The 24,289-nt window shown below is 39.6% G+C and overlaps 1 protein-coding gene across 1 annotated transcript in view; it reads right to left on the bottom strand.

Moving 5' to 3' along the window:
* WDFY4 (WDFY family member 4) overlaps positions 1–24,289 on the bottom strand; it is a 121,756-nt gene that overhangs the window by 63,735 nt on the left and 33,732 nt on the right. The window contains exons 18-39 of the mRNA XM_014250371.2: positions 24,000–24,218; positions 22,831–23,015; positions 19,709–19,940; positions 17,803–17,954; positions 17,185–17,296; positions 16,881–17,071; positions 15,219–15,371; positions 14,783–14,856; positions 13,803–13,964; positions 11,563–11,654; positions 10,577–10,676; positions 9,566–9,771; positions 8,878–9,047; positions 8,390–8,515; positions 7,785–7,946; positions 7,472–7,669; positions 6,355–6,472; positions 5,629–5,786; positions 4,923–5,161; positions 2,997–3,103; positions 1,839–2,030; positions 1,147–1,286 (exon numbers count right to left, since the gene is read on the bottom strand). Coding sequence (XP_014105846.2) covers positions 1,147–1,286; positions 1,839–2,030; positions 2,997–3,103; positions 4,923–5,161; positions 5,629–5,786; positions 6,355–6,472; positions 7,472–7,669; positions 7,785–7,946; positions 8,390–8,515; positions 8,878–9,047; positions 9,566–9,771; positions 10,577–10,676; positions 11,563–11,654; positions 13,803–13,964; positions 14,783–14,856; positions 15,219–15,371; positions 16,881–17,071; positions 17,185–17,296; positions 17,803–17,954; positions 19,709–19,940; positions 22,831–23,015; positions 24,000–24,218 — 3,488 coding nt within the window. The remainder of the gene's footprint in view (positions 1–1,146; positions 1,287–1,838; positions 2,031–2,996; positions 3,104–4,922; positions 5,162–5,628; positions 5,787–6,354; positions 6,473–7,471; positions 7,670–7,784; positions 7,947–8,389; positions 8,516–8,877; positions 9,048–9,565; positions 9,772–10,576; positions 10,677–11,562; positions 11,655–13,802; positions 13,965–14,782; positions 14,857–15,218; positions 15,372–16,880; positions 17,072–17,184; positions 17,297–17,802; positions 17,955–19,708; positions 19,941–22,830; positions 23,016–23,999; positions 24,219–24,289) is intronic.

Genomic DNA, 24,289 nt, shown 5'->3' with positions numbered 1-24,289 from the left:
CACTGAGGTGTAATCAGCTGTAATAATCAAAATTAATTTTAAAAAATAATTAAACAGACCCCAGGGCAAATAGTCAACACTCTTGTAGTATGACATCACAGTATACATATGTACCTGGGAAGAGCTTGTTCACTCTGTATGCAGCAAAGTGATTTTAAGGAGAGGGATTCTGTGGGCATGCTGAAAAAACCTTGCAGCTCAGTTTCAGACACATTAGCTGGGTGTCACAGTCTTAATGATAAACACACCTGGAAGTGAACCAGGCATCACCAAGCATAAAGCTGCAATCTCCTATAGCTTGAGCTAGAGGGTTAAGGCTCATAACAGATTCATTGTCTCAGGAAGAAAAAAAAACACCTTAAAATATTGAACACCACAGCAACACAAGCTTGGTTTAAAGCTCTGAATATTCTGTCAGTGCACTTCTGCCCTATATCTCGTTACTCTACCACTAGTTCACTTGAAAGGTAACATCTATCTAGTGCTATTTATATGTATTTTTGACAATGCTAAGCAAAACCATGGAAATGGACCCTTCTCTTTTAGCAAAGGAGGAGCTTACGCTTGGAAAAGATAATTCACATCTTCATTGCTGACAGTAGGAATTATGCATACCCTCCAGACCCATCCCTGGATTATATACCAAGACTTCTTTCCACATCTCTAGGGGCTAAATTAAAATTTTGACCTCTAATACTTCATATTGAGTAGAAAATGTAAGGATAGTACTATGATAACACCTGAGCCTTTCTACAAATTCAGTGCCTGAAGGACAAGGTTTACAAAGGTGATGCAAGTCAGCAGCAAAGCTGGCATCTCCTCACCTTGCTCCACCCCAAGCAGAGGTCTGTAAGCACAAACAAATCTGGGCTGCTTAGGTTTTTCAAGTGCCATAACTGGGCCCTATGCAGCAAGAATTCATTATTAGACTATATGAACAGGCTGCCAAAAAGTTCTTCATGTCACTAACTCTTTGTGATTATTCTAGCAGCCTAGAAAAGGAACCTCAACTGCAATAGCTGTCTAGTTTACAATGGAACATGTCAACCAACAGACACACTCAGAAGCCTCCCAAATCCAGCAAAACTCTCCAGAGCTATATAAAGGCAGACCAGTGACCCAGAAAAGACAAAGAGCAAAATTTACCTCTGATTTGCAAGGCATTTCCTTTGTGTTTCGGCCAGGTATGAACCTAATAGCTGAAGAGAGGCTTTCACTCCAGGAATTGTGCTTGCTCTGGGACAGGCTTGGCCCTGCTTTATTCTGGAGAAGCTTCTTTTCAGATACTGCAAGGAAAAACAGTCAAAAAGGCTTTTAAGACTTGAAGTTGAGCCTGTCAGAAAACAGAGGGGTTCTATCCCCATTACACAAGACAAAAAACATGGCAGTGTGTCACTTCAGATGAATAATTTTCTATTTTTATGAGAATTGCTTTAACACATACTTCTCAAGCTTTTATTTAAAAGCCTCACAGAGGTCTGCCATAGATGAGTTTCATTACACAGAATTGAATTTTGAAGGACTCCAACACTACACATATTGCAATGCCCTTCTTTCAACCATATCCTCTCTTTTACATCTTCCTATGGGTTACAATCATCTCAGGAGATGTCTCTTTCTTGCAGTACAACATAAGCCCTGTGACACCACCAGGTGATTATAGAAAGGCTGGGTTATGGCACAGAAAGCAATCACAGCCCTAAATGAGAGAAATTGAGAATCTGCTTTCTCAGCAAATGAGGAAAGGCATAACCAAGGAACAGCAGCTTTCCACCAGACACCCCATTTACCACAATGATTTGCTTACTACAATATGTGTTCCATAAAAGAACAGAGACCTAGCAAGTGCTGCCAAGCTTTTGTCATAATTTCTTCCCATAAAGGAGTGATCTCTGTTATCTTCATGTCCCTTTCTTTGTCATTTCCTTTTACAGAAAGATCCATCTTGTAAGTGTCCTCCAGAGCCTGCCGCCTCTGAGAAATGAGCTGCTTCCAGATGATTTCTATCATTCTCAGGATCTCCTGGCGGACTGGGAAATAAAAGTAACACCATAAAAATAATTATTCTTTTATGTTTTCAAGTCAAGCAACAGGTAAAGCAAAAACATCTTGTTTGGAAAAGCACTGGTAACTGCCAGAGTCAGTGGAGTTGTTTCTTTTTGTCCACAGCCCCTAGAGGTTCTAAGATAGACTAATTAATCTAATACAGAAAACAGCAGGACATTTCTTTTATGAATTTCAAGTCCTTGAAAGAAACAAGTAGGAGTGACTGGTTTTAACTGGTTTCTGATTTGGAAAACCATTTAATCAGAATTTTGATGATCTTATCACGCATAGAATGCTAAAGCATATAAAGGACATTCCTTTATATTGCCAAACATCACTGGAGATGGAGGGGCAAAGGTAACCAAGCTGTGAAACAATCTGACACAGCAGGAGAATACTGCACAAGGAAGTGCTGAATTGTTTTGCTCTATTTCCCTGCAAACCAGACTGATTAGTTGTATCTTAACCAAACCAATATATATTGAAAAATAAAAACTTAAAAAAAACAACACTGCTGTGCTGCAGGGTTCAGCTGACCACACTGAATCCAACCCAATTTTTTTTTCTGTTTTTCTGAAATGCTCAAATACTTTCTGCATATAACAGACAAATCCTGTATGGGCCTTGGAAAACAAACAAACAAAAACAAAACAAAAAAACCCTAAAAATATTTATATGTATCTGGCTCCTTATACTGGCCATAACAGGGATGAGATATTTCCAAACCCATACCCACTGCTCCTGAGGATGCTGGGTATGACTTTTGAATAAAAAGGCTGGATGCAAACACAAATAATTTTTTAGCACAACTTTCCTTTCTCTGTGCTGTGCCTGCAGTGCCTGTACACCAAAGAGGAAATAAGTGGCACTTGCACAAGCTGCTCTGATAACTGCTTAAGACAGGTATTTTCCTTCTCTCTAAGCCACAGGCAACATGCGCCATAAATTACCATCATCTGGACTAGGCACCACCTTCTCCTCTTCACTGGGTGCAAGGAAAATCTGGTGATAAGAAGCCAGCTTTGGTTTTGCATCCAACCCAAAACCTTCAGAACAGCTGTGACAAAGGGGAAAAAAAAAAAAAAGGGCAGGTGAGGAAACCAGACTTAGAACAAACTGAGGACAGTGAACGAGCTACAGGCATTTCTGCACATCCAGTCCTACTTCATTCATTTAGTAGATGAGTATTTTCATGTTTGAGAGCTTATACCAGTCATGTAATACCATGGAATTTTTAGAAAGTGAGAACTGGACAACTGGCAGTCTGGTTTTCAAAGTCAAGGAACAGTCATTCATGACCCTGTAGATCACTCTCCTGTATGTACCTTATCCCTGCACTTTACTGCACTTGTATCTACTATTCACCCCAATTAGGTAGAACACAGGGCTGTCTTGATGTATCCAGTCTGCATCCAGCCTTCCTGCACCTCCCCCTGGGTGTCTTGTACTTTGTCTCTTCACTCTGAATTCCTTTGCCAGAGGTATCTGCCACCATGTGGAAATCAGTGTCTTGCTGTACCCTACACTTGACTGCTTACTCCAAGTTTTTTGAATCAGTGATGATTCATTCTGTTTCTAAAGCGCTCAGCCCAAAAAAGCTATAATCTTAGCACCATGGGTACAATTAGCATGTAGATGTGATTATTGAGAACATCACCATGGCCAAGAGGACTTCTGCTTTGGGACTGGAGGCTGTGCCACAGTCTGCCAGTCAGGAGGTAAAAGACACTAGGAACTTCAGTACAGCAGTAATACTTAAAAAAAAAAAAAAAATTAAACAGGCTTGCATAAGGTATCTAGGCAATCTGGACTTTGTCACAGAACTGCTGTCAATAATAGGATATATAGCCACTAGTAACACACTAGGTTCTTTAAATTCTGAACAGGCCCTACTTGGGGGGCCTGGGAGATTCAAATCTTTAGGTATGCAAAGCTGACATTTTTATTTCTGATTTTGTTTAAAAGACCACAGTCCTTATTCCCTGGATTTGCGATGTTTAGCTTTTGGAAAACAAATCCTTCCGTACCTTAGTTTCCAAAAAAAAGTTTTTGCTCTTACTCCATAAAAGCAATCCTTGCCCCATCTCAACAATTTCCAGGTTGGCCTGGAAATTATTATCTGACTGGAATAAGAACATCCAGAAAAGATCTCAGGAAGCACAGCTCATTTCTGGTGTGATACTACATTAATGGATTGAATTCAGACCGTCAAAGCAGTACAGAAAGTTATCATTGAAACAAGAAATATTAAAGTGAAAAATGCACTTCCCAATATTTGCTTTTTTTCACAAAACTAAACTTCCAAGGTAAGTGCCCAGCTTACATTAGCACAAGTACATCTGTTCTATCAACATCTGTAAGAATACCAAACAGTGGGTATGGATATTCTAGCCCTACCCAGTGGCAAAGGGCAAAATTCCCCACATCAGACAAACTAAAAATGTCGCAACTCAGATCCAACTAACAATAACACAAAATATCCTGAGATCCATTCACATTTCTGTAAGTTTTAAGTGTACCCACACACAAATGACTGCTGGATCAGAAAAAAAAATCTCACTAAATTATCCCATGCAGATGTCTTGGAGAATGGGAACCTACATGATTGTAGAGTGAGCCCACATCCCATTTCCAGATGTTCATTTTCCTGATGGGCTTGTGAGCCAGCTCCACAGAAATCAGTTCAAGCTTGTTAACTGCTGTTCCTACTCTGAAGTGAGTAAGCTGCTAGAAATGCTGGCTCCAGCTCAATCTCAGCTTCTAGTGATTCCCCAGACTGAATATTGCCTAAGTTATGTGACATCTCCCCCTCTGCACCCACCTCCATAGGTACAGCACAGAGATATAAAGAACCATAATAAGATGAACATTTGTACCTGCCTGAGTTCAGTTGGCAAAGGCAGTACATCAGGCAGATGACAAAATTACTATTTGAGTTGTAAGTTGCAAAAATAATGTCCCACTGCTCTTGCAAAACAATGAGAGTATTCAGGACATTAAACTGTTCCGGCAGTGATTGTTGTGGTCTGGACAAGCAGTATAGGATGGCTCTGTTTAAGCAGCTGTACAGGGCACTGAGGAAAACTTCCTTTTGAGAAACAGAGCTTTCTAAGACCTGTGAAAACACAAAACAGGAGAATACTTGGCTTGCTCAAAGAACTTTCTCCTCAAGTATCCACCACTCCCACTTCATTTAAGCTGTTAGAAATTTATTTCAGCAAAATTCCCCTGAACTACCTGTTTATATAAAAAATATAAAATTATTATATAAAAATTATATTTTTATGTAGTTCTGCTTAAGTCCCCAGAACTGTGGAAGAGATTAATTTATCCCAGTTCAGCAATCTGTACACAGCCAACAGTGTCACAAAAGAGTTAGCTAGCCTTTCTTTATGCTGCATCATCTATCTCTAATTATAATTTACAGCTGTTATGTTCTCATGCAAAAAAAACAGGAATAACAACAATTACCAAATGGATTACAGCCATCTTCTTCAGAATTGCAGTATCACGACCTCAGTGTAAAAAAACAGCATGTTACAGCATGTTCATAAAAGTTGGGGAGGAAAAAAGGTGACTCACCCACATAATCTGTTTGGCAATGAAGATCAGGATTTGCTTGGGGTCAGCAGCAAACATTCTGCTGTTCAGCTTCTCAACCAGCTTCTGAACAAAATAACTATTATTCATCATGGATGGGGGTGCAGCTGATTCTGAAGTACCATGAGGATCACTGCTCCCTGGAGAGGATATAAAAAGATTGATTATTCCAAAACAAGAGGAAATTAAGAAGTGAAATGTGAGATTACCACATCTGAGAAGGAACAGTCTGATGCCACAACATCTCAGAGCTGGGACATGTCTAAGAAGACTCTAGGTACAGCAAACACAACTTACTCAGACTGGAAATGACAGCTCCATCTTAAGGATTGAACCAATCTCACTAAATTCTGTAATGAAGAACTGGTTTAACAACTCAGACAGGAGAGCAGAAACAACTAAGTTAATGGGGTTGTTTCCAGAAGCATTCAAGAATAAACCTAGGTTTCTTTCTGCATACTCCCTTTTTAATATTCAGAATCTCTTGTCAAAAAGAAAAAAAGAGGCTCTCCAGAAAAAAACTATAAAATTATAATAATTTTTGCAAACTGGTTTACAACAAGTTAGAATGGACAGTGGAGCCTTCTGAACTACACTGTCCTTCTAGCTATTGTTTCCAAACATTTCTAACAATTATACCTACATGCTAAATTATCAGTTAGCATGATATTTAAACAATAGTTCAACAATCTGATTCTCACCACTCACCTCTAGGTCTCGTTTTCCCTTCACCTTGGCTGGTAACCTGAAAGACATTCATAGCAGATAGCAGAACTTTCGTCTGAAAATGTCTCTTCTGCTCACTGGTGGCATCTTCTGGAGAAGCCTATACAATGATGGCATACATATTAGTTCAGCAGGAAAACAGGAACTCTGACTGAACTTCACTTTCAGCAAGAGTGCACATGTGGACAGCTACTGGACAAGAGATGAGATGGCAGAACTTCATTCCTAGCTGTAAAACCAGGAAATCTTACACAGGACTACACCATCCAGCTGATAGCAACACAGTCGCTCTCTGCACACTGAACATAAACAAGGTTTTGCAAAGGGCCAGAATTTGGCTCACAGGTGGTTCCCAAGAGGTCTTGTGCTCAGGGACATCGAGCTCCATTAGCAGGCTCAGTATTCAGACAGTCAGAAATCCAAAGAATTTTAACTGCAGCAAACCTTGGGATAGTATATATAAACCTTTAGGGAGGTGTTGCTCCACAAGAGGATTTAACTCATTACAATTGCAGTCAAGATTATGTTCCTTACTACCCATATTACTAAGATAAGTCTGCATCAGAACTCACATTTGGGACACCTGGACTATTGACAATTTGGAGCTGAAGCCTAAATTTTTCATTTTCCCCTTTCTTCAGACTACTCTGATTCTCTAGAGTGCTTTGAGTGGTTGAAATCTATTATCCAGACTCAGCTGCTACAGCTTGTACTAATCAGTACTTCACGTGGAAACAGGATTTTTTTTTGTTTGAGAACAGAGATTTTGCTATCGCAAAAATCAGTGCAAAGGATACTCCATCTGAAATTTTCTGCTCTCAACAAATTCAGGGGATGCCCTTATGACAAGTAGGTATTAGTAGGGAAAAGGGATTTTTTTCCCCACACCTTTCTACAATATTAAACATTGCCTGAAAAATTTCTTTTTTTGTTTTCCAGGGACAGCATTTTCTTTGTTCACATTAATGCAGAGGAATTAGAGAAGTCCTTTCCTTTTGTCACTGTTAGTACTTTTTTTTACTAGGTTACTGGCAGAATATGTCCTGTCCTTCCACCCCCAGTGCAAGGTAGAGCAGCAAAGCCTGCTAATAAGAGAAACCTCAAGAAGCAGCTCAATAGGATGTCCTTGTTTGTTTGCTGGGATGTTCAGAAGACTGTCCATCAGGAGGACTCGCACAAAATCCCACACTTGTTTCTTGGCAGGGTGTGGTAGGAGTGGGATAGAGCAGGGATCAGCACAGCCTTTCCCTTCAGCAATGGCTGGACCATCAGGAGTCAAAAGGCCTTCAGACCCACCCTGTGAAAGTAGATAGCAATACATTTACACTCAGTCTACTGTAAATTGATTATTTTTTTTCTCCTAGTGACCCATCACTGGTCTGAAGGGCTTATGCTGGCTCCTATACACATACCTTGGGTGGTCCTGAATGAAAAGCAAGCATAGCCAAAGCTTTCAGGAAGTCAGGACAGTGCCACATGGGGTCCTGCGTGTAAGTGTGATAGATCAAGCACAGAAACTCCATAACATTCCCTGGATAGGCAAGTGCCCAGGAGGCTTCTGCATCTGCAATAGACTGAACAAATGTGCATCTGGTCAAGGCAGCATTCATCTCATTCATGAAAGCTTATCTTTGTTCCTCTTTAGTATTTCTATGCAAACGTGACACAGTCACAAAAATCAGACAAGGCACCAATAGCCAAGCCCCACTTTGAAGACTGAAGATACACCAAACCAGAAAGGTGACATATCATCACCAAGAATTAAAAGATTGAGTCCTGTTGTGGGCAAGATCTGTCTCTGGTCTCTCTTAAACATGAGCCCATCACATCCTGTGCTACATAACCAGGGTAGAAGTTGTGCTCTTTGAAAGTCCCTGCTCACTGTCATGTTCAGTATTGCCCTCTGAGGGCAGAGCAGGACAAGGGATTACAGATAAAGGCTGCCACCAGCAGCTGCCACACCTGGGCTCTTTATTCAGCCATTCACACTGCACTGTCCTTGCAACAAAACACGTACCTTATCCACAGTGAATCGAACCATTTCCAGCAGCAACACAGCTGCCTCTGCACACAACCCAAATTTGAGGACATTCTCTCTAAGGTGGTGATGCAAGATCCACTGCAACATAGACCCAAGATCTTTCTACATAAGAGGAAAGATATTTCATTAAGAGATGGGAATGAATGATATATGATACATCAAGAACAATGCCTGCTTTCTCTGTATCAGAACAAAACCAACATGTGTCTACCTCCAGCATCTCCTTCCTCTTCTATTAAATTTGCAACATTTATCACCTGCATGAACAAGGCTATTCTGAACGCAAATTTTCTTAAATCAAAGTTAACTGACCTAATTTTAAAATCATGAATAGTTTTTATTATCACAAAACCCAAGTAGGGTTAATATACCTGAGAATCCTCTCATGAAAAAGGGCATAACATGTCAAAATAGTAATGCAGTAGAAGCTTCAGGTGCTTGTCTGCTATTTTTTTTTTTCATACCTTGACTGTTTCAGGTGGTTCAGACTGTGGAGTTGCCAGAAAGAGCTCTGCCACAACCAAGTAGATCTCAGGGATGTGAACATGATCAGTCAGACATTTTTGTAACACAGAAAAACCAAAAATCAAGAAGTAGCCATTGTCAGGCACTGAAGGATGACTTTTTAAATTATCTTTAAAGGAAAAGAAAAGGAAAGTGTCTAAAAATAAATGTCATATCAGCAGAAGGATTACTGACACAACTTTATCCTCATTTGTCTCTGTCCCATAACACTAGTCTGCTAGGCTGCAGAGTATCAACAGTTTAAAAAGCACCACCAGACTAACAGATAAAAATGTCTAATTATCAAAAATCAGGCTGAACAAATCTTTAAGAAACAAAAGGTTTCAGAGCACAAGTTGACATCTGAACATCTTACAGGCTTATAAAGTAGCCTGATTCTGTGCAACACAAAAAGGCACATTTCCCTTCAGATGTTAATCAGAATTGTTAATTACCTGCAAGGGAGAAGTAATACTTATCACTTTTCAGCACAGAAATGCTGAAGTACCAGGACAAGTTTGCCCTAGAAAATAATTTTAAGTCTTGGTCTACTGAGATCAGTGGGAATTCTCCTATCATGTACAGAGTCATCTTCTATCACTGAGCTGGATAAAGGCAGTGTTTTGGGAGCATTAAACCAACACATACCCATTAGAATACTCAACCCTGTAGAGCTGTTTTCCAGCCAACGCCCAGCCACTATCCCCTCCTTGAATTTGCTCAGCAGCAAATGATCATGGAGGAAGCACAGAAGCAGTTTGATTCCCAGGACCACTGTGCTGAAGTGCAGGTAGCTCTGTGTGAACAGCAGAAACCAGTCTGGCCCCAGTGCCAAAAATGTCTTTTCTTTTTCCCTAGGAAAAACAGGTAAATGAAAATACATGGAAGAAAACATGATGGAAGACAGAAAGGAGATATTATTTAAAATTATCGTTAAATTATTTAGAAGCCCATGTTTCTCTAGAAAAGATCTCATTAAAGGTGTACCACAACAGAGAATCACAAATATTTAACAACAGACTCATCCACACAGATGAAGTCATTCAATTCCTGCTACATATAAACCTGTATTAGTGTCAGGAAAACAGTTCATTAATACGAAGCCCCCTTTTAAAAGTGTATATCAATAACTGAGGCAAACTACATCACAGACTAGATCTCTCAAGCTAGGCAATTCAAAATTCTGGTCTAAATTTTCAAGTCCAAGATGTGCAATCTAATGAAAATGCACAGTTACAGCTCCCAGCACTATGAAATCTGCCTTTCAGTTTTGAAAGGTCAAATTATAATAACAGCATTCTCATGGTTACGATAGAGGGGTGTAAGTAATCCCACATTAGATTGACTTAATTTTCAGAGACATATGGGATTTCTTCAACCCTTGCTATGCAGAAGAAGCAGCAATATCCAATTTCTCCCTTCACTGTATTTTCTGAAAACATGAGACTTTTTCCAAAATGGATATCAGATGTGTGATCAGGCCACGCAGCTGTGTGAATGCCAGATAAATCACTGACAAAAAAGTCTCTCTGAATCCAATCTGCTCCTAGTATTTATTGAAATTCAAATATTACCAGTGTGTTTAGTCCTGGATAAACATCAGGAAGAGGAAAAATCTGGAAGACAGAGACACTTAACTTCCTAAATGTTTTTACTTACTCAGAGGACAGGTGAAGTTTGTCTGAGCGTATTACATCTAACAGCATCTTCAGGAGCTGGTTTCGAAGACAGATTGTCTTTCCAGATGTTTGGTTTAAGGCTATAAATATCAGAAAGTAGTAAAAAGTTATGAAGAGACAAAACACGTTCCATTGCTTTGATGAACAATTTTGTTTGCACCAAATTAGCCCCGCAGAAGTACTTAAATCAGGGGTTTTTGCAGAGTAAAATGACGTGAACGTCAAATTTTAGACATAAGGATTCCTGCTAACATAAGAAACAACCTGTGCTTACATTGCCAATGTCCTCTCTTTAGAGTTATTTAGAACTCATTCAGAATGCATGCTGAACAGTATCTCACAGGAGGCAATCCCAGGTTAACTAGAGAGAGAAATGCAAACAGGCAATCTGACTTGTATTGTCTAGCTGAGATGTCTATATAGAAACTCCAGTTACCAGTGTCTCCTTAATATGATCTCTTGTTTAGAGGTGCAATAACAATAAAACCTCAACTGAAAGATCACAGTGAAAGGGCCAAATGACTGGATGTTCCTCTATGTGAACCTGACAAATACACAGATATTTTAAGAGGTGCAGAGCTCTACATTATTTCCTACAACTTAGTAAAGTCTTCACAGAAAACCCAGGATGCCCATTGAAATTTTATTCCTTGTAACAGCCCAGTAGGGTAGTTTGGGGGAAATTTCAATTTAATGTCCTTCCTCTCTGTGTATATCTGAAATCCAGCATTGTGTCAGCTCTGGACAACACAGCCAAAGTACTCCTGGGTTTGTTAGCAGAGAGAGAACAAAAGGGTCACCTCCGTGCAGCCTGTCCCTTCCCATATGAGGAAATTTGAATTTTACCTCTTCCTGCCACAGGAGGCAGAAGCACTAATGTTGCAATTAGGGTTCATCAGGTCCTGGTGAAGGAGGGGAATACTGTAGTCACCTATCACAATACAAACCCCCAAGGCAGCCCCTCACCTTCAGTGGGCATCTCAGCCACACTATCCAGGTAAATCTGATTTTCATCCACAGAAGAAGGTTTCAAGGTGTAAACAAGGAACAATCCAATCCTTTCAGAGAAAGAGTGAAGCAGTTATGGTCAACAGAAAGATATTAATTTAATTACTTGGCGATTATATGCAAAGCTGAATACTGGTTAACAATGACTTAACAACCACCATTAGTAATTTTAGTCACTTCAGAAATAGGATGAAAATTCCCTAAACTAGGAAGTAAATTAAAAGGTCACAGAATGTGCAGTGTTGGAAGGCACCCAACAAGGATCACCCAAGTCCAACCCCTGGCCTTCAGCAGGACACCCCAAGAGTCACACCTGTACCTGAGAGCACTGTCCAAATGCTTGTTGAGCTCTGTCAGCCTTGTGGCTGTCACCTCTTCCCTGGGTAACACGTTCCAGTGCCTGACCACCCTCTGGGGGAAGAACCTTTTTCTGATATCCAGCCTAAACATCCCCTGACAACTTCAGGCCGTTCCTTCAGGTCCTGTCCTCAGTCAACAAAGAGAAAACTCGGCTCCCTCCTCTTCCCCTCCTGAGGAAGTTGTAACTGCACTGAGGCCTCCCCTCAGTCTCCTCCAGGCTGAATAGCCCAAGTGAACTCAGATACTCCTCATCTGGCTTCTTCTCAAGGCTCTTCATCTTAGAGGCCCATCTTTTAATGCCCTCTAATAGCTTGATATCTTTTTTATATTGTGATGACTGAAACTATCTACAAATCAAAGTAAAATATATTCTGCTATGGAAACATTTTATCTACTTTAAAAGTCTTTCATCAAGAGAAAAGGAGTACTGAGTAAAGCACCCAGTTTACATGAAAAATTCTGGGCAGCCTGTGGCATTCTGATATCACTTATCATCACTTGGTTTCCAAGCATATAGAGGAGAACAGATAAACCTTAGCAGGTCTACTGTGAGGAGGACTGGCACCCTTTTTTCACTTGTAATTTAATTTAACACATTACCTGATAATGATAGAAAGATTAATGTGACAGATACATATTTAGTGAGAGTGCACAATCTCCTACCCGCAAGAAGGATATTTCTTAAGGGACAGAACACCAGTTGCTCTGCAGGAATGGCCCACAGAGCAATTCCCTCTACAAATCCAAATTTGGGAGCAGCAGAAACTCCAGCACCTCTCAGTGCTGCTGAGAGCCTGCTACAGTCTCTGCTGTCCTGGACCTAGAAAGACAAGGACTCTCACTGTCCACTCCCTCAGCAGTCATGGGCCTAACAACTAATCATATTACCATGGAATAAAAAAACATCATTATTTAAGAAAAAATGCTCATTTGCACTCTTTACAGCACAACAAATTTGATACTCTAAATCCAGGACTCTCACTTGTCTCACGATATATGATAAAAAGAACAGACTAATTCCTGCAAGCCCAGGGTAAGAATATATATACACATACAGGTAACATATATCCAGGAGCACACATTCAAAAAAGAGCAGGAAAACGCCAAGTTCATGTACTAGCTTACTCCACAGTTAACTGTTAGAGGTGCTCATACTCTCCAGCAGCGCAGAGTCCATAGATTTGAAATGCAACTCTTTTTCTACATTTTATTAACATCAGAGCTTTAGAAACAGAGCTGCCATCTGTGCAGTGCGTTTCCCTGGGAATTAGGTGGCTGTAGACAGCACTATGTGGACTTCCCTCAGCCGAGAGGTTACAGGCTGATGCAACTAGGCTGGGAATATAAAATGAAGCAGTGCTTACATTCTGTGAAGAGCAAACAAGGATTTAAATGCTACTCTTCATGAAATCCTGACTAACATAACTGATTGAAATTCAGGAACAAAGAAGATTGTTACTGGGATATAAGCCAAACCAACAGGATTAGGTACACAGTTCTTTGGGACCAAACTGTAGTGATACTTTAGGGACAAGGCTTGAATGAAATCAAATTCAAGTAATCAATTCAATATTCAAGTAATCACAGTCATACCTACAGAACTGTCTGTGCCACCATTATAAAAATCATCACCCAATTCACCTTCACACAAATATAAGGTTGGAGTAAATGAAAAAAGTTTTTCATCATTTTTTCACCAGGGCATCCTGCATTTGCCAAAGATCTGGTATTCTACCAAAGACAAGGTGAGGAAAGCTCTATTGTCGAGCTCTCTCCAGCACTAGCAGAAGTGTAGCTCATCTGCAATCTGAGGAAAACCTGTAGACCTTGAAGGTTACCTGAGAACATCCCTTGTATTAAAGTATCCTTGCAAGAGATGATACAGAATAGTACAGGCCACAGTGATCTTGGAGCTGCTGATTTCAGGATCATTGAAAAGGAAAACAAGCTTGGGCACCATTTGCACCTGGTAGGCAATTACAACATTCTGACATGCATCTCTGTAAAAAAAGGACAGGAACTGTTAAAAGCTTCTACTGGAAATGACCACATTTGCTGAGTTTCAGCTGAAAGGATTCTCAGGTTGCACTGAAACCTTGCACTTTTGTCTTCTAATATTGTCTTTATAACCTTTCAAACACTGTCAGACAAATTGAACATATGTCAGTGATGGAGATCTGAAGACTATTTTGTGTGTTCTCCTCTTCTCCTCTGCCTTCCCCCCCAGGAACTCCTGCATTCCAACAAGTTCAAAGAAAACATTATTGCATTTTCAGTCAGCAAGTCGGTAGCAAAAAATGCTATTCCTGTAAAACCTAACAAGGGGCACCAGACAGCTCTGCACAGAACTTCCTACTATCAAAAAGCAGGAATCTACCTATACTCAGCCCCTCTGAAATTCTCTCTTAAGATACATTTAAACTCCAGCCCAGATGATTAAGAAAGTTGATAAAAGGGTTTTGTTTTGATTTTGAATACAACTTCAATAATATATTTTTAAAAAATATTTTATAGTCAATTCAAACATTCGAATTTCCCCCCCCTCCCACCCCCAGCAGATATGTAAACTTTCGTTGTACAGCAGTGGTTCCATGTGAACCAGGTAACTAGATATCTTTTCCCAATCTGGCCCCAAAGTCATCTCAGGGACTGATCAAATCACTAACTCCAGGCTTGAAAGAGCAACACAGGAATGATTAATTCCCAGAATCCACTGATTCCAACTAGGATTAGACCCTCCATATCCACTTCAGAGTTCCAGCTTCAGGTTACAGATGAGTTTGTCCCACAGATTTCTGATTCAAACACATGTTTATACCTGGAGGACTGAAAGATCTCCACAAGATGGGAAAGAAGAACAAGGTCAAGATTTTCTGGTGCTTTCATCCAAAGCTGAAAGACAAAGGAAAGCAGAGGTTTTACTGCTCTGCTGACCTGTGAGAGCAGTAGCTGCATTAGAGAAACAGTTAAAACTAGGGAGGAGAGCATCATAAACTCTCAGTGTTTCTATAATGCAACCTGGAGGCACTGGGAAGTCCCTGATAGTGCAGGAACTGTAGCTCCAGTTCTAATCCTGAGGAGCAGATCCTCTGGAAGTGTTCCTGCATACCTGGGGAGCCCATAGTGTGATAATACACATCACACAACCCTATCCCAAATACTGGATCCAGGAGATGCTACGAACAAACCAAACCTTATATTATAAAGCCATCCTTAATACAGCCAAACCCACAGAGTAACATGAACAGTTTTACCTCAAAGTTGCAGAGAACATACTGGAAAGCACTATAATTCTTGATGACAGAAGACTCAAAGCCCAGCTCAGCTGTGCCCACTAGGGAGAACATTAACTGTAAAATCCTGTTGTTCAGCAGTTGAGTTTTCCTCTTCAGTAGATAGCTCAGCAACTGAAAAAAGAAGACTGAATAAGTATCTGACAAGTATAAATCTGTATTTATAAAATAACATATAACATTTCTCTTTAATTCAAGACCAACATATAGTTTATTCAGATGTAGCAATCATGCATACATGCATTTTACATAAGCATCATGAAGAAAATGAAGATTTCAGTCCAGACAAAATTTCATGCAGAAAGTGCAAGGATGAATTTTTGAAGGAGCTTGGCTACTCTGTGGCATTGAACAGGAGGAAAGTATGTGCCATATTATGTTGAATGTATTTTTGAAAAAGCAAAAGACAACTATAACTGTAAATAACCACAGTAGGTGTTCTATGCTATTCTTCATGGATGTATTCTTAATTGCTTAAATATCAAATTTTTACCTACACAAATGAAAAACATTTGTGAACTATTGTCAGTTTCTCACCTGAGCCTACCTTTGATTATCCAACAATTTCCTCATACTGTGAGAAGAATGTTCAGAAAGCTATTGCATTTTGGATAGGTTGGGAAGACTAGAAATTAATTTGAAAATATATATCAAGACACACATATTACTTGGCTGTAAAAAAAAAGACACTTCATTGCAATATGATGATCAGTCACATAGAGAGAACACTATTTCAGCAAAAAATCAAAAGGAACAGCTCATACACAGTAAGGCAGGCATTAACCTATACAAAAGGATTGGGTAAGCAATATCTAAGTAGGATAAATATATTCCTATAAATTTCAATCCATTTATAAACAATTTGCATGATAGAAAAATGGAAAGTTTTACTATAAATCATTCATGAAACCCTAATGTTAAGCGTCTTGTATGCAATCATGTGTATTAAAGAGTCTTTGTTCCTTCAGAGTTCTCTGCTTCACATCAGCAGCACAAAGTAAATGATACTAAACTGAAATGTCATACTTGTGCCTCAATCTATCCAATATTACATACATAGACTTTACATACAACCAAAATGTTCGATCTGCCTAGCTTTCAGGTCTAAAGATTAGTTTGGGACTGACCTAAACAGTGAAATTCAGGCAGCACTTATTTATATCAGTACACTTCCTAATAGAGAGTGCAGACTGAGCCATAAACATTTATTGTCAGCCCTACACTGGGCAGTCTGTAAAGAGGAATCTTGGCCTGTATGAGCCAAAGGGAGGAAGAAAAGCTGCCTGAGAAGTGGTCTTTTGTGTGTGGGATCAAGTGTGTTGGTAAAAGGTGAAGAGTGGGTCAGTCACAAATCTTACTGGCTTATTTAGTTCATGAAATCATGTCTGGCCAGGAAGCACCTGTCCTCACATTGCCTTCAGCAGATAAGCTGTTACAGAGGTTCCCAGGGACTTTAAGGACAGGATATAGAGCACTATCCTATATCCCACTACCAACTTGCAAAGTTCCAGCCACAAGTAGCAATAGCCAGGATATGTTTGGTATGTATTGCAGATAGATTTGGGGATACATGTCTACATAGGGAAGACTATAATCAGAATGAATGAACAAAAGTGAGTCTACCTGGTATCCATGGATGTGCCTCATCAGTTTTCTACTCAAGGGGCTGCTGTTGAGGATGGAGTTCAGGACTTTGACAGCTGCATACATGGTGTGGTCATCACGGGCCATAGCAATGAGACCCAGGAGAATGGCAGGGCCTCCAATAAAGTTCAGGCTGGTAGCTGCTGGAGAGGACTGGAACACTCTTACCCCTAGGAAATTGCAGTGTTACTTTACCAGGAAGTTACACAGACTAAATCCATTATTGGTCAGAAAAAAGCTCCACTCTTAAAAGAATATTAAGCATTAAGACAAGTGCATTTACCATATTGGCCCACAGCAACTGACCCAATAGTCCGCAAGGAACCTGAGAGGTGTCCAGCAATATTCTTAGCTAGGAATATCGGAGTTGAACTGTCCCGAGAATTAATCCCAATCTAAAACAGATAAAAGGCATTTTAAGAAAAACTTTGGTAGTATCAGGGACACTAAAAGTAACAAATACATGCACTAACACTTTAGAGGATTATATTAATTTTAGACTATGAAAACTGTCTCTTTTTTTTCATAAAAAGTTGATTGTAAGGCAAACATTCACCCACTAACAACATCTCACAATGCCACTACTTTCACATAGCAATAGACCTGGTATTAGCAATAATGATAGAATAGTATGTGAAAAGTCCTTGTGAAGGCATTAAGAAAACAAAGATTGAAACAAATTACCATAAAGCCTGAAAATTATGGCTTCTGTGCCTGTTTCAAAAAATGCTTTTAACATTGTGCTCACACTGCCCAATCTAGTCCTCTCCATAGGTGAAAATTAACCTATGAGTAGAAGTTAAGGAATGGAAAAACAAGTATAAAAAAAACCCAAAAACAACATCTAGGAAACTTATTAGAAGCCAGAGAAAACTTGTTTAAGACTAGGGGAATTTGTGACCTCTTTGGCAATCAGCCGACCATCCACTTCATTGTAAGAGCTCTTTATATCTTGGACTGTAGTAAGAGATGAGCACACGGCATTGATTCCAAAAGAAATCTTATCTTCTGCCACCAGAGGTGTGATGATATGAGCACTGTACTGGTCCTCATCTAAAACAAGAAAGACTGTGAATGCCTGCAGGAACTTTTGCTTGTTCAATATGCAAGACAAATAAAAATATATAATATAAATTATAGAAATATAAACCTCTCTGTCCACACAATATAAACAAACTTTCTGGACATAGAAAACATTTCAGAGGCCTTCTGTGTTTCTGGGAACTTTATTGGGGTACCCAAACCAAAGATTTCTGTGGAATGAGAGCAGGGGCAAAAGTTCAGAGCTGCTAACTCACATCATTTGGGAAGCTTGTAAAAAGTATCAGGTTTAGAAGTTTAATATGAAATCCTCATATGCATTTCTTTAAAGAATTTTCTATTCCTGCTCAAATTTCGGAAAACTATATGTACCTTTATTTAAAAAAAGCTAAGTTGTATTTTTGACAGTTTTAAAGACTGGGAAAACAGCTGACTTACAAAACTGTTTACTAGTGATGGTGACACTACCCTTTTAGGCAAAAAATTAGTTCATACACCACATGAAGATTAATTATAAATAAAATACCCCAAAGCTGTGTCACCATTTCCTTTCCAGCAGTACTTGGTCTGCAGACTTGGTCTGCATGCCTCTGCACAACTGAAGCTGATGAGCAAGAAGCAATGAGAGTGGGGAGACAGAACACAACACTGCCAAAAATTCCCACTGCTGTTTGCAACAAGGTAATAAATCCATTTTAAGGGAGAAAAAAATACCCAATCTAGTATTTGGGGGGATTGCAGTAAAACTTTTTTAAAGTCAAAATTTCCATTTGCCTATGTTCCTTTGGGTGTTTTGATGGAATAGGGAGAGTGCAAGGGGAAAGAGTGAGATCACTTCACAATTAGGAGATCACATCTTATATGTTGCCCTGTGATTTCCCTAAAACAGTCAGATGGCCACAATCTATGATTAGTACTAAAGTCCATCTGGGAAGAGCTGTGCAGAAAACAAGCTCCCCAGACTTCCTAAAGACTCAATGACGAAAAAAATCAAATCCTTCTGACTTCTACATATAATGTTTTTATTTCAGAGCTGTACTTTGATACCATTTCTTTCCCAACAGCCCTTTCCCACACCTGACTTGCAGCTTTTTGTGCATAGATTGACAGCATTCTGTCTGAAGGAGTACTCTCGGTCTTTTTTCATTGTTTTAGGCTGGAGCTTCACCAAGAAAGATTATTTTGCTCTTTTCAAATGAGAAATGACCATCCCATTTCATCCCAAGCTCTAGCACAAAGGTGAATGCACTACTTGTTGAACAAAGAGTAATCAATAACTGAAATGTTTTGTCTGCCTGTTTAATAGTTGAAGTTAATACCTGAGTTAAAAAGCCTCTTCATTAAATGGAATATAACTTACTCCCCTACCCCTCTCTCCTATTCTGCTGGCATTTGCAGTTAAACTCCGTACTTGTCTTTCTGCCTTTTTTTTTTCCCTGTTAGCACTGTTAATGCAGAATGTCTGTTAAAGCTTCTGCTTTAATGTTTGTCCAACAGAAAACACAATCTTGCAACTCAGGACATTTTATCCCTCTTTACTCTTCATCTGTCTCTGCTGCTTGATTCTTACTCTTCTTTCCAATTCACAGTATGTTACAAGATCCTCATGTATCTAACTACAAACTTGTACAACATTCAGTAAAGCAGTTTTCCAGACTTTTAGAGTCATCTCTAGACACAGCTGGAACACTAATAGAAGATTATAAGAGTTAAAATAACACTGCCCTGGCAAACAAATAGTGGCAGATATTAGAATTATCACATACCGTGAAGTTGTACTGCTTGGAAATTGCTACAATATTGAGGGCCAAGCTTAATAATAACTTCTATGGTTTCCATAGAAATGGCTTCTTCAAACAAGTACGTAGGACCAAGGCGCCAGGTCAAGGAGGACTTCTGTTTCCAAATTCGAGGAGTACCTATGTACCCGTAGACATCAATAAAGGAAGATGGTTCCATGGACATACAGCCACCTGGTAAAGGCTGGAGATACTGCATCTACAACAGAGAAGGAATTCACTGAGGGGATCCAGTACACTCAGGGTGCCCTGGGGTTTCGTCCCTGTAAAAGGTATTTCCTGCCACCTCTTTGCTCATTGAAGTCTCAGTCAGCTGTGCAACACAATTATATTGGCTTTGGCTGAGCTGGAGCTCATTTTCCCACAGCAGCTCTCACAGTGCTGTGCTTTACACTGGGAGCTATACAGGAGTTGAGAACACACCAGAGTTTTGGCTATTCCTGAGCAGAGCTGGCAGTGTCAGCGCTGCCTCTCCAACACTCCCACATCAAGGGGCTGGGAGTGGGCAACATCCTGGGAGGTGACACAAGTAGGCCAGCTGGCCCAGATTAACAACAGAGATATTCCATACCATATAATGTAAACTCAGACATGAAAGCTAAGAAAAGGAGGAGGAAGGGAGGGAAATCATTATTTACAATGCTTGCCTCCTATAGCAACTGCTCCATGTGCTGAAGCCCTGCTTCCCAGGAAGTGGCTCAACAGCACTCACTGATGGGAAGTAGAGAATAAACCTGTTGGTTTTTTTTTCTCTTTGCTTGTGCACATGAAAACTCACTTCTGCTTTAATAAACTGCCATATCTCAACTTAGGAGTCATTTTTCCATTTAACTGGAGTGATACAGCTGCTGTGTGGGCACCTGGCATCCAGCCAAGGTCAACCCACCTCAACAATTATCAACTACTGTTCAGAAACTGGACTTTGGGAAGTACTGTAAACATAAGCATTTTGAACATTTAACCCTAAATTTTGTTCCAAAAACAGTCAAAAGAATTTCAAAGTATTGGCAAAGAAAAACCCTGTCTTGACTCCAGACATATTTTTCCTTTCCTAATTTCGTAACCCTGACTGTGACATTCAACAGAGAAAGAAAAGTTACAGATCACACTTTGTACTGGCATAAATGGAGAATAAGCATTTTTTGAAGAGTGTAGATTGTCCAATTGCATCAGTAAGCTTCAGTGGAGATAACACTGTTTAGGAAACAGGGCCATTTATTTTTGCTACCAAGGTGGTACCTTTGGCCTTCTAAACTGAGTCCATTATTTGGTTTAACTGTAGAGAGCTCTAACATGAAGTAGTTGGAAATTTTCGGTAGAGAGAAACTATATTGTACTTTGGGGCTTCGCAATTCTTCAACAATTTGCTGTTAGGATGGGAGACTCCAAGCATTTTCTGGTCTCTGACTACTGAGATTTAGAAAACAGTCAATATTAAAAGGCAGAAGTTGACACTTGAGTGAATAAATATTAGACTTGATGCAACATAGTAACACACCTCATTCCAGCTCCACCAACTAAAAATAGCCTTTGATATTGTTTACAACCTTTGTCCATTTCTAACTTCCTAAACAATATTTTCTTCACTATATATATCAAGATGAAGGCTTTCATTAAGTCAGAGAACCCAACACTGAGACAATCTTTTGTTTACTAAAGGATTATTTTATTTATATGAGCTGTTCCATTGAATGTTAAACATACTTGTTGTGAATTTTTTCATTGATTGCAATGTTTAGGCCTAGTTTTATTGATGACTTTCAGTCTTATTTGAAGGAAGTCAAATTAAATTAAATTTTCATTCTTGAAATGGATATAGGTCCCAAAAGGCATTTATAAGAGATATTTTCTCTCAAGTATAGGACAAAGAATATTTGGAATTAAACAGGTTGTGTTCACAAGGGAAGAATAAAACACACAAGTGAGTTTTGCACATGCCGAGATTGAATTGAAGTATGGGAACAAAAAGGAAGAGACCAACGTTACAAGTTCCAATTCATAAAAGGACTCTACTCAAAAACCAAAACCACACCACATCAACCAGAAATATAACAGAAAGAACAGTCTGTATTTTTTACACTGTATTCAAAACCAGGAACATGATGATATTAATAATAGAAACCAGGGGCTATTCTCATTTATCTCATAGATTATGAACCCTTCAGGTGCATTTGGATTACTTTTGCCTGATATTTCATGCAACCTGAGAATCGACTGCTGTGTGACAAAAATCACAAGGAATTGAATATTAGGGGAAATACCAGTACACCAGTATTAGCAATGAACTCATGAATTGATATCATCTCACACACTGAACAAGTAATCCAGAGGAACAGCTTTCTGTTCCTGAGTGCTTAGCCTGCTAGTGAGGAAAAAGACCAATGACTGACTGTTCAAAGGGTGTAAGAGAAAATGAAACATGTAAGCTTGAAACATGACTAAATAAGATGCTTGAGGAAATTCCCCCTGCCTTTGGATTCTTGCAAAGAACTGGCCAGTCACAGGAGCTTATTTCTCTGTGACCTTTTCTCTTTTCAAGAGCTTTCTTCATCGCTCTTCAGAGTGGAGACTCTCTGGGTAACTCATCACTTTTGCAGGTTTTAGCCTAAATCCAAGTCACCATTGGTTTATGGCTCTCTGGTCACACCTTGATATGAAGTACTTTTTATAGCTGGCAACTTCCGCAGATCTTGGACTTTAACTGATAGATCCCTTGAATCACTAGTAAACTCTGAAAATGTTGACCTAAGTGTATAACTGAATTTCAGCAACATAACCCTGAGCTACCTGCAACATAAGTATCCTTGACACCAGAGGAGCATCATCACACAAATTGCCCTGGTTATCTACAGGCTGAAAGGGGAGAGGAGAAATAGTTCAAAGCATACTTGTGAAAAGCAGCACAAGTACTCCCTGTTTTGTATGGATTTCTGACTCCACTCACACCCAGCACAGTGCCATGTGTAAATCACCATGCTTTGAGTTTCTCAGATTAATACTGAAAAGTCACAGTAGATGCATTGGGAGACGACAATGAAAAGCAATGCAAGGCAAAAATGAGACACAAGATCTATGCAGAGAGCCTTTACCTTTGCAGAGCCAAAAATGTGACCATTAATGTAAGCTGACACAACACAGCTCTTCTTTGCTTCCTTAGCAACTGTCACTGTGAGATGATGCCACTGACCAGTGACCAGAAGTTTACCACAGCCAAATTGGACTTGCCCTGGAAATGGGGAGGGATTTAGGACCTCACTCTCAGGTTCCATAATATCTGTAACAGCAAAAACAGGGGTAAGTCAACAGAAAGTTTCTCATCTTTACCTGCCTCTGGAACACAACTTTCAAATGTGACAGAAAGAACACAACACACTGTAGGTGGAGTGTGATTTGATGCTATTAGGTCTAATGTCTTTAAAACACTGCTCAAGTTCTGTTATCAGGACCTAAAACTTGCACAGCTCTCAAGATCCCTCCAACACATAATGTGTCAAACTCCCAGATAACACCTGCTACCTTTCTTGATACTGCAAAACTACCCTGAACTAGGACAAACCCAGCATATTCACTAAGAGGAGAACCCCTCTGTGTATTTACAGAGTTAGCTGACACAGAAGAAATTTCTAGCAAATCCATGAGATGATAAAAGTCTCTGTATTAATTTGTAGCTTTTATGAAAACAGGCAATCTGGAATTTTTATCATTATCTAAGGCAATCAGAGCACCCACACAATGTCAGCTGTGCATGAAAAAGTCCCAGCTACTATTCCCACTCCATTTCCAACCTCCTCTGGAATATCTAATCACATTTACATATGAAGTACCTATTCTACTCAATAAGGAAAAGGGGATAAATATCTACAGGGAACAATCATAACAGACTGGCATAATAGAAAATATTCTGAAAGCAAGGAGAGGAAATGAGTTGTTTCATTAGGAAGCTAGGTGACTCCCCAAATCCTCAGTCCTACTCTCATTACCTGCTTCGTGTCACACAGAATAGACTGGTTCAAGCCCAGTCTCCACAATTGCATACCACAATATAAGTGACACTCAAAAATTTTCCACTGAATATTTTAGTAATTCACAATGCCTACAGCAAACAAAAACATTAAACATGGGCAACAATTACAATCACAACTGGATTCAAGAAATCTCATTAATATCCTGGGTACTTCAAGGAAGAGGAAATTTATTAATGAAAAATTCCAGATAACCAGAGGACACGACACTGCAGCTTGACTGAAAAGAGCCTTACCAAGTGGCTGGAATTCCACTTCTTCTGTAGAAATGACCAGAGAAAGGTCCTGTGGGAAGAAGCTTACAGAAAAGCAAACAAATTCTTGCTCTGTTCTTGACATGTGCCTCACAACTGTCAGGAAGCGGAGTGGGTGGCTGTTGTGTGCCAAACCAAACTTGCTAACCAGGAACCAGCAGGAGAGTGTCAGGCCACTTGAGGGAGGGAACATTCTGCTGCCTGTAGACAGGAACAAAAAAACTGTTAAGGAAGTTGCTTTCCTTGTGCAGCCATTAGGAAACTACTTTCTA

The sequence above is a fragment of the Pseudopodoces humilis genome, chromosome 9 (assembly GCF_049639895.1).
Source record: "Pseudopodoces humilis isolate 2021_Gansu_Grassland_sample_001 chromosome 9, ASM4963989v1, whole genome shotgun sequence".
Lineage (NCBI taxonomy): Eukaryota > Metazoa > Chordata > Aves > Passeriformes > Paridae > Pseudopodoces > Pseudopodoces humilis.
Note: the sequence above shows the minus strand (reverse complement) of the source record. Positions and strands in the feature narration are given on the sequence as shown.